The sequence below is a fragment of the Mus musculus genome, chromosome 13, assembly GCF_000001635.26.
Source record: "Mus musculus strain C57BL/6J chromosome 13, GRCm38.p6 C57BL/6J".
NCBI classification, from domain to species: Eukaryota; Metazoa; Chordata; class Mammalia; order Rodentia; family Muridae; genus Mus; species Mus musculus.
Window position 1 is genome coordinate 27,344,891 of NC_000079.6, and position 9,883 is coordinate 27,354,773.

The 9,883-nt window shown below is 34.6% G+C and overlaps 1 protein-coding gene across 2 annotated transcripts; it reads left to right on the top strand.

Annotated features, from left to right (window-relative positions):
- Positions 1-782: 782 nt before the first annotated feature.
- Positions 783-9,326, top strand: Prl8a2 (prolactin family 8, subfamily a, member 2). 2 transcript variants are annotated; one of them, NM_010088.2, is made up of 6 exons: positions 783-874; positions 3,942-4,120; positions 5,222-5,260; positions 6,100-6,207; positions 7,861-8,040; positions 8,986-9,326. In NM_010088.2, the coding sequence occupies exons 1-6, from the start codon at positions 847-849 to the stop codon at positions 9,172-9,174; spliced, it is 723 nt and encodes a 240-aa protein (NP_034218.1). In that variant the 5' UTR covers positions 783-846; the 3' UTR covers positions 9,175-9,326. The 2 variants fall into 2 exon arrangements, with proteins under 2 accessions (NP_034218.1, NP_001276848.1); NM_001289919.1 differs by having other exon boundaries at positions 3,945-4,120.
- The last annotated feature ends 557 nt before the right edge of the window (positions 9,327-9,883 follow it).

Sequence of the window (9,883 nt, forward strand, 5' to 3'; positions counted from 1 at the left end):
GGAAAGGCCCCTTGTGGGTGGGACCATCTCTGGGCTGGTAATCTTGGTTCTATAAGAGAGCAGGCTGAGCAAGCCAGGGGAGGCAAGCCAGTAAAGAACATCCCTCCATGGCCTCTGCATCAGCTCCTGCTTACTGATCTGCTTGAATTCCAGTCCTGACTTCCTTGTTGATGAACAGCAGTATGAAAGTGTAAGCTGAATAAACCCTTTCTTCCCCAACTTGTTTCTTGGTCATGATGTTTGTGCAGAATAGAAACCCTGTCTAAGACAAGATTATTTTAAGTGTCAGCTTAGTTCTTAGAGAAACACTCTTCAAAGTAATCAGTGATTACTAGCAGAGATTCATGATAATACTACAGATAATTTACTAATGCTATGTCATGGTGGTCAAATATTCAGTAAAGAATCCATCTCTGTCTATAAATATTAGAAAAAAGGTGATAGAAAGAACATAAGAGTCTAAGGAAGGGGAAGTAATTATGAACAATACTTTCTTCCTGATTTGACCTGACCATCCCATCATCAGGCCACTGAGATAGCTTCAGAGATATCAAAATAATTCGGACAAGAATCATCATGTAGAAACAGGCAAAAATAAAATAAAATAAAAAGCATCCAGACACAGATAAGTATGTTGTAATTAAATTGTTAATGTTCCCTGAAAATAGACAGATGGTTCATGAATGAGGAGTACTCTATGTGACTTCTTGCTGTCACATGGTTGTGCATGCCCTCAGGGTTATCTGTAAAACTATATAGGGGGAGTAGAACTAGCCTAATGTACGGCTCCAGTGAAGCATCTCTTCAGAGTCTGAACTCATCCTGCTTGGAAAGTCCTGGCCAATAATGCTGCCATTGAGTCAACCTCACTTCTGTAAGTAAACTCCTCACTGTGCCTCTCTAAGTTAAAGTATCCAGTTTAGGGATTCTTTGAGTTTGTTTTAATGGAATTCTTTTAAATTAATTCTTTGGTTCTCTAATTTTTGTGATGAGATATTTGTTCAAAGATTACTAGGAAACCTGAGAATAGGCCTTCAAATATTTTTTTCCTTTTTATTTAATATTTCTCTCTCTCTCCCTCCTCCCCCTCTCTCCCTGTTTTTGTTTGTTTTTTTATTTGTTTTTTACAATTGAGATTTTGTCTCCCTCCTGGTCCACCCTCTGATTGTTTCACATCCCATACCTCCTCCCCTCATCTCCATAAGGATGTCCTCACCCCAGCAGACCTTCCCAATCTTCTCTGACTGAGTCCAAACCTTGCAATCCTCTGCTGTGTATGTGTTGGAGGCCTCATATCAGCTGCTGTATGCTGCCTGGTTGATGGCTCAGTCTAAGAGTTCTCAGGCGTCCGGGTTGGATAAGACTGCTAGTCTTCTTACAGATTCACCCTTCTCTTCAGCTTCTTCCAGCTTTTCTCTAATTCAACCACAGGGATCACCAGCTTCTATCCATTGGTTGGGTATAAATATCTGCATCTGACTCTTTCAGTTGCTTGTTGGGTCTTTCCCAAGGCAGTCATGACAAGCCGCTTTTGATGAGCACATCATAGCCTCAGTAATAGCATCAGGCCTTGCCCCAGGCCCCTTGAGTTGGATCACAATTTGGACCTGTTACTGGACCTCCTTTTCCTCAGGCTCCTGTCCATTTTTGTCCCCGCAGTTCTCTCAGACAGGAACAATTACAGGTTAGAAGAAATTGTCCAGGGCACAAGAGATAATTGGATTAGCATCACTCAACATCTGTTAAATTGACATATTTTTCAATGTTCCAAGATAGTCTGAGTCATCTTCTGTATTGAACTGAGAAGAGGAGGAAAGTATTGCTGTTATTCAATGAGTACAAATGATAGGGATCATTAAGAGTTTCTGATGCATAGGACACCTTCAAGAAAAGATATTATAGCTCAAAAGGAAAATGTTTTGGAGCTTAAGAAATTGGAAATCATTGAGGATGTAAAGTCAGTGGTCCAATTCATCTTATCTCAGGGCAAAAGAAACAGAATTGTGATTGTGAATATTTTATGAGTTTTCCCTTTGAAATCCATCAGAAGAGTTTTTATGTTCAGAAGCCTGAAGTAGACAAAGATGCCAGATTATGTCTCACAGTGATTTCCAGTTTAGTACAAGCCAAGTGACATCACAAAAGAAGAACAATGGGAAGCTGACAAAACACCATATTTCGTAGGTAATATTTTCTAAAAGAAAAAAGGAGATGATAGCAAAAATAATTTTTAAATGAACCAGGAAAACATTTTTTCCATTTTTATTAGGTATTTAGCTCATTTACATTTCCAATGCTATACCGAAAGTCCCCCATACCCCCCCACTCCCCTACCCACCCACTCCCCCTTTTTGGCCCTGGCATTCCCCTGTACTGGGGCATATAAAGTTTGCAAGTCCGACTAGGCCATCTTTTGATACATATGCAGCTAGAGACAAGAGCTCCAGGGTACTGCTTAGTTCATATTGTTGTTCCACCTATAGGGTTGCAGTTCCCTTTAGCTTCTTGGGTGCTTTCTCTAGTTCCTCCATTGGGGGCCCTGTGGTCCATTCAATAGCTGACTGTGAGCATCCAATTCTGTGTTTGCTAGGCCCTGGCATAGTCTCACAAGAGACAGCTATATTTTTAAGTTTCTATTTTTGTTGAGAATTTCATACATGACTACTCTATTATATGATTCATACAACTCTTCATAAACCCTTTCCCATGGTCCCTTTCAAATTCAGGGAGTTTTTTCATTAATCATTATTGTTGCATTTGTAGATGCATATAGACAACTTATTAATTCCTTTAGTGTTACTCATATGTCTAGTATTTTAGGGCTGGACAATTGGTAATTAGTAATAAAAGAATGAAAAATTTCTTGCAGCAAGCATTCTGGACCTCTATTGCTTATATTCATTCTTCATCTTATTCTAATATTTTCCCTCAGTCTTAAGTGTAAGGCTCATCTTGTGGTACCTAGTGAGTAGCTATTTGAAAGTTGAGGCTAATCCTGATCATTATAACAACTTTTAAAATTGAGTATTATAGAGAAAAAGAAATCAGATCAAATCAAGCTTTAAAAGCTTCTGCTATGACAGCATAGTGATAAAATTTATTCTTTACAAATAATGATGATCTTTGATAAAACACTCTTAGAATAGTGTCTGTGTTCTCTGCAGGAAAGATGTGGAGTTCTATAAAAAAGTAAGGGAGAAAGTACTAACAGTTGTTGTTCTGACTTTTATATCATCAATAATATGCTGTTAGGAAAATTTTTCACCATATTAGACATCTCCTTTATGAATATATTCAGATTGTAATTATGAGAATCAAACCTTCTCACAAAATTATTATTCAGATCAACTTCAAAGAAAATTATCTGAAGTTTTTGATGCGATGAATGCTGATAGAGTTTTATCATAAGTTAGCAGTTGCAAGCTGACATCCTTTTCTTCAGGATAACATTCTCATCATCTTCTATATTAGTGATCATCCTCTGTTTATTTATTTTCAAACATGTAGAAGAGGCAAACAGGTAAGCTGCACTGTCCTTGTCCCATCAGTGTCAAAAATATTGACATCAGATATGAAGTTTAGAAAGTACAAATTCGTCATAAGTTTTGTTAACTGAAAATGAGCTTAAACTTCAATGTAAGTAAACCATCTAAAAATTACTTAAAAAACACTGAATTAATTCAAGTGTAAGACATTTATAAAATTCAGAATCACTTCTAAAACAATAAATTGTGATACCATCTGCTTTTCAAACTATTATACAGAAAAACACAATTACTGGACTAAGTGCTCACAGTGTTTTTTATCTGTCATTCTGGATATCAAATGCCAAGTCATTCACTAAAGAAAACTTTGGGCAGATAAAACTTTCCTGAATCAGTTGGTTCTATTAAAACTCACATTTAAAGCATGACCCCTAAGTGGCTCTTATTTCTATGTAGCAGGGGCACTCCTGCTGCTGGTGGTTTCAAACTTGCTTCTGTGGGAGAAAGCTGCATCAATTCCTGAATGTCAAACAGGAGAGAATGGCTGCTCAGATCCCCTTGTGATCACATTTAAGAATGCCCTTCAGCGAGCTGAAGTCATCAATATTCTTGCTGATAAAATGCATGAAGAGTTTGTAAGTATCTCAACATCCATGCTAATGCTTGAACTTCACTATACTTGAGACACTCATCATGATGATTCAAATATCAGAAAAAAATCCATCTTCATAGGTAAAAGAGGCACCAACTACTGATACTAGGGGAAGAATTCTCATTTCCTATTGCTGTATTCAGGATCATGAATTTCCATTGACTACGTTCATTTAGCACACAGTGGATATTCACGGTACCAGATGTGCATTACAGTGAAGTATATATTCATAAAATAGATAAACTGTATTATATGAAAAGGAAAAGAAAACAAGAAAGAAAGACAAGTAGGTAGATAGATAGATAGATAGATAGATAGATAGATAGGCAAGAAAAAAGAAAGGAAGGAAAGATGGAAGAAAGGAATGAAAGAGAGTGGGATGAAGGGAAGGCAGGAAGGTGGAAAGGAGAAAAAAAACAAAAAAGAAACAAACAAAGAAAGAGAGAGGGAGGAGAGAGAGAGAAAGAAGGAAGGAGGGAAAGAAAAAGAAAGAAAGAAAGAGAGAAAGAAAGAAAGAAAGAAAGAAAGAAAGAAAGAAAGAAAGGAGAAAGAAAAGCGATAAAAGAAAGGAAGGCAGGAAAGATGGAAGGATGAAAAGGGGTGGGATGCAGGGAAAGCATGAGGGTAGAAAGGAGAAAATGAAGAGAGAGAGAGAGAGAGAGAGAGAGAGAGAGAGAGAGAGAGAGAGAGAGAGAGAATGGAGGGAGGGAGGGAGGGAGCAGGAAGGAAGGAAGAAAGGAAGGAAGGAAGGAAGGAAGGAAGGAAGGAAGGAAGGAAGGAAGGAAGGAAGAACTCTAGAATTTCAAGAAGCTTCTAATTGCTAAGAATTGTGGTTTGAAGATTTACAGTGATAGAATTTGTCCAATGTCTGGGAGGAAATAGGAGTGTATCCATTCCTTTCTTGCTGATAGTTACCGGTCATTTCTCAAGGTCAGAATAAAAGGAATGACAGAAGTAGGGAAATCTTCTATATGATGGATATCAAGAAAACGTGTTTTTGCTTGCAATAAACATGTCCTCATGTTGGATTTTGTATTTTGTTTTTTACTAATTAGAGGTTATTTTTTTCCTCATTATGACACAGTACCACAACCCATTCTCAGCTGGACAATTTGAAACACTTGTAAGTACCTCATTATCTTCTGGTCACTCCCAAATGGAGCCTCATGTTAATAATTTCAACTTCGATGAGAAAGCACTATACAATATTTGTATTTCCTGCTCTTAGCTGACAGTTCTTCAACTTCTTAACTTTAACAATAATCCATCAAACTTAGAGTGAATACCTGATTATTAGAAATAAATATTATATTCTAAAATATGTTTTAGTAAATTTAAAACTTCCAAAATTATATAATCATTAATAAAACACACAATATGAATTGTTAATTTTTATATTTTGTTGTATTAAACTAATATAGAGTTCATAGTAAAATAGTCTATTTTGTGATTGATTTTTATTATGATGCACACAATGTCATTCTATTATAAACTGCACAGCTATATGTATATAGTATTATATTAATAAAGCTATAACTTTGATGTATGGATAAGAACATATCAGTATTCATTGACACAAAATAGGAAGGCTAATAAACATATTTTATGGATTTGTGCAGATATTAGAGAAAGATGATTATTAAAGCATTGGATACTTGATAAATTCACTCCCTTCAGTGTTTGCCTTTGAAAATAGTAACTTTTAGGAAAAACGAGAAACAAGGAGAGGAATAGAGGAAGAATTTAAATATTCAAAAGTTAATGAAAACCCAAACTAAATTGCAGATACACTAAATATAAACAGAATTGGGTAATTGGCACTTTCTTTATTTCTTAATATCTGTTTTTTTATGAAATACTTATTGTTATAATTTATAAATTCAATAAAATATATTAGTAGTCTGGTCATCGATTCATTTACATAATTTCTGATCTCTAACTGAATTTTGTTTTTATTTGCAGGTTTCACGCATGTATAGACGTGATGAGGAGGTTCTCAGAGCCAGAAATCACTGCCACTCTAATGTCACAAACCCACCAGCTCATGGACCTGAACATGAAAATCTCAAGGTAAGTATCCTTCATGTTTTGTTTTGTTTTGTTTTTCATAAAACACCAGATGTAATTCCCTGAGTGTGTGCTGCTGTCAGTTAGGGCAGGCATTATGATAGATTCAGTAATTGTGACTGCAGAAAAAAATGGAGGTGGAATATAAAAAATTATCAGATTATATTGCTACTAAATTATAAAAAAAAATCCAAAAAACAAACAAAAAAATACCCAGTAATAGTGATAGTTAAATAGAATAGACCATTTAAAGAATTGTATTTTAGTAATGACTTGCCAATACAATTTTAAATCCTCCTTTTTAGGATGCTTTGAGATAAGTTGGATATCTATGGCTATATTCTCACTCCTACCTCAGTGATAACAACGTGACTGTATTAATTATCTGTTGCAAATGGCTTCGGCATGTTGATATCCTATATTACCAAACACTATCACCTGCTTCTTCATTTTCAAAACTGTGCTGATTCTACTTCTATTTTTACCTATCTCATCATCCCTCTATCGTTCTCTAGGCCTAAACTGAAAACCAGCTGAGCAGAGTAGTCCTGTGAAATACTATTTTATATTCCTTAGGATGCAACAATGTGCAAATTCATATTGAGAAGATCTACTTATCCTAGTAGTTCTGTTTTATGATTGGTATCACTACCTTATTCTAATTCCCTGTAATTGCACATCTTAATATGATATAATTTGCATATTATCTGAAAACAATAAAATAAAATGAGTAAAAAGAAATGAAAATTTTCTTGAGCTGTTGCTAGACATGCAGCAAATTATTTATTTATATATTACCCTCACAAAATCTTAACTACAAATAGCATTATTTGAGTCACTAAACAACAAAAACAGCTTTTGAAAAGTTGTACAGTAAATTTACACCTGCATGGACTTTAAGAATGCCAGTGTGCACTTAATGGTCTTTATCTCTTTCCATTTTAATAGATATGCTCCAGTCTATCCCCTTATTCATGACCACTGGGGAAACTAACAAACATCAATACAATCAATAGATTAAATCAAATAAGAACTAGAGTGACAAAATTCTTTCATGAGTCACACTGATTCCATTATTAAAGCCAATGCTGTTTTTCCCCTATACATGCTAACTAATGTGTTCTGTCAGAGTAAAGGGGAAAGCACAATAAAAAATACCCTGTTCTCTTCATTGTATCTTTATTCTAATTTCTTAAATTCACCTAAAAATTATAAATGTGTACATGAATGAATGTCATGACTTATTGCAGTGAATGAATACCTGAGTAGAAATGATTTGAGCCAATTGTCCCCAGCTGGTGAATCTATCTTTCCTGAGTCAAATATTATTGGCCAATATTGTTTCCCAGCAAGACCTGTTTTACCAATTGATAAACAAGTAGCCAAATAATGATCTTGCTATAAGGAATCTGTTAGAATTGCTTGGGGAGAACAAAACATGATGGCCTAACCTCAGAAAAATGATAATTGATACAGATCATAATTTATTTTACTTTGCAGATAATAGACGAATTTTTAAATATAACATCTATACAACAGAGGTCATATATACATAATAAAAATATATTTCAATTTAGTTTCTTTACATGAAATTAAATGCAACAAATTCCTGCACTGAAATTCTTTTAATACCATGGTTTTACTATGTTTTCTCAGACAAAAAGATATTTAAAAACGATGATCAATTTTATGGGTGCATGGATCACTCCTGTATACTATCTAGTGGAAGTACTAAGTGACATGCAAAATGTCCCTGAATCAATCTACTCAAAAGCTCAGGAGATAGAATTGAAATTCAGAGAAATCCATGATGACCTTACGTGGGTACTCAAAAAGGTGAGCAATTTCCCATTAGCTATTCTTATTCATAAAAGTGGGTTGTGTAAATTAAAAAAAAATTTCAAGTAGCTTGTTTTTCCAGAGTGAAACATAGATATCTGATCTTGTGGATAATCTTCCCCTAAGAGAGTTTTTCTCATCCTGTGTGCCATGACTTCTTTGGGGGGAATATGACCCTTTCACAAGAACAGCATATCATATATCCTGCATTTTGGATATTTACAGTACAATTAAATACAGTAGCAAAATTACAGTTATAATGTAGCAACAAAACTAATTTTATGGTTAGGGTTATCACTGCATGAGGAACTATATTAAAAGTTCACAGCATTAGAAAGGTTGAGAGCCACTGCTTTAATGGGATGCTGGCAGCTCAAAATTCTCAGACGTGCTTCTCATCATCTTCCACCCTGACAATCAAAATGAGACAAATATGTTCCTCATAGACACTTAGAGGACACCTTTCTTGGTTGAAGTGAAAAGAACTCAAGTCTTTCAATCATCGCCATCTGATATCCATTATATTTTTGTATGTATACTGCATGCAGAATGGGTATAGCTGAAAGGTATAAAAGAATGATGGTCCATATCATCTTTTGTGAAATATATATGAAGGAACATGTAAGAAATTCCTGAGTGAGAAAGTGATATGAGCTCCTCTATTGTCCCAGAATCAAACAGAGATTTCCTACTGTTCTGTTTCTGAAACAGCATACTTCCTCTGTGATCAATTGCATTTTAGAAAAAAAAAATGCATGTGCATCTTCACCTTAGATTCTAAAGGTCCATTTGAGAGTCTCTTTTCATAGATAATGAAACGCATAACTTCGATGGAAGTATCATATCTCTGAAAGCATTTCTCTGACTGAACACTTAAGAAACATGGAGAAGAGGAACACTAATAATATAATCAAGTAACCTTCAATTATTTTGATTTTTTAGGTCTATCCTAAAGTAACATTTTGGGAAAAATCTATCATATGGGAATACCTTCCAGGCCTAAGATCAACTGACACAAGTAAAAAATTTTTGGCAATGTTCAACCTTTCTCACTGCCTACGCGTTGATATATTCTTCATTAAATATCATCTCAGTGCATTGATGTGCCGCATAACTGGGCAAGATTGCTAAGTGTGTGTCTACAGTCTGCTCTGGCAATTGTCCATGACAGTCCATTGCTGAGAACTTGCTTTTAATTGTATAGCTTTTGAATGCATTTGTATGTTTAATTGGTCTCTTTAAAAAATAAAAGCATTCTCTTTAGAAATGTCCAAATCTATAAAGCCTATTAATCTTTTATTATTTGAATAGAATATATATCAATAAAGTTAGGTTGACCATTCAATTTATCTCAACATGAGAAGTTAAGCTTAACAATATATTTACACTTTACTTCAATAAACTCAAAACTTAATCCACAGAAAAGTAAGGAAAATCAAAGTTATACTCAAAGTGTAAAACATATTAACTAATCCATGTATCCTAACCAAAGACACACATTTTTTTAATGCTTCCTAAAATCCTGACTGTCCTTTGGAAGTAATGTTCACAGTGAACACATAGTCACTCCAATACAATTGCTGTGTGACTCACTTCTTACTTCAAGAAAAATTCAAAGAGATAGGGCAATAAATGGGCATAATAAAGATACACAGAATCCATGTGTAAATATTTCAAAAAGGTTATTTTTAAAAATTAAAATTATTCAGATCAATAGTGATAAAAACGTCATGGTATTAGTACAGACAATGACATGTTAATCAATGAAATAGAATTGATGACACAGAAATAAAACCACACAATTATGGACACTTGATCTTTGACAAAGAAGCCAAAAATA

What these genes read in the sequence shown, in the direction of transcription:
- Prl8a2 (NM_010088.2), top strand. Translation starts at nt 847, where the DNA reads ATGCTGCCATTGAGTCAACCTCACTTCT. An exon ending in ATAAAATGCATGAAGAGTTT is followed by an intron (nt 4,121 to 5,221) that starts GTAAGTATCTCA and finishes ATTATGACACAG; the next exon opens with TACCACAACCCATTCTCAGC. An exon ending in CTGGACAATTTGAAACACTT is followed by an intron (nt 5,261 to 6,099) that starts GTAAGTACCTCA and finishes TTTTATTTGCAG; the next exon opens with GTTTCACGCATGTATAGACG.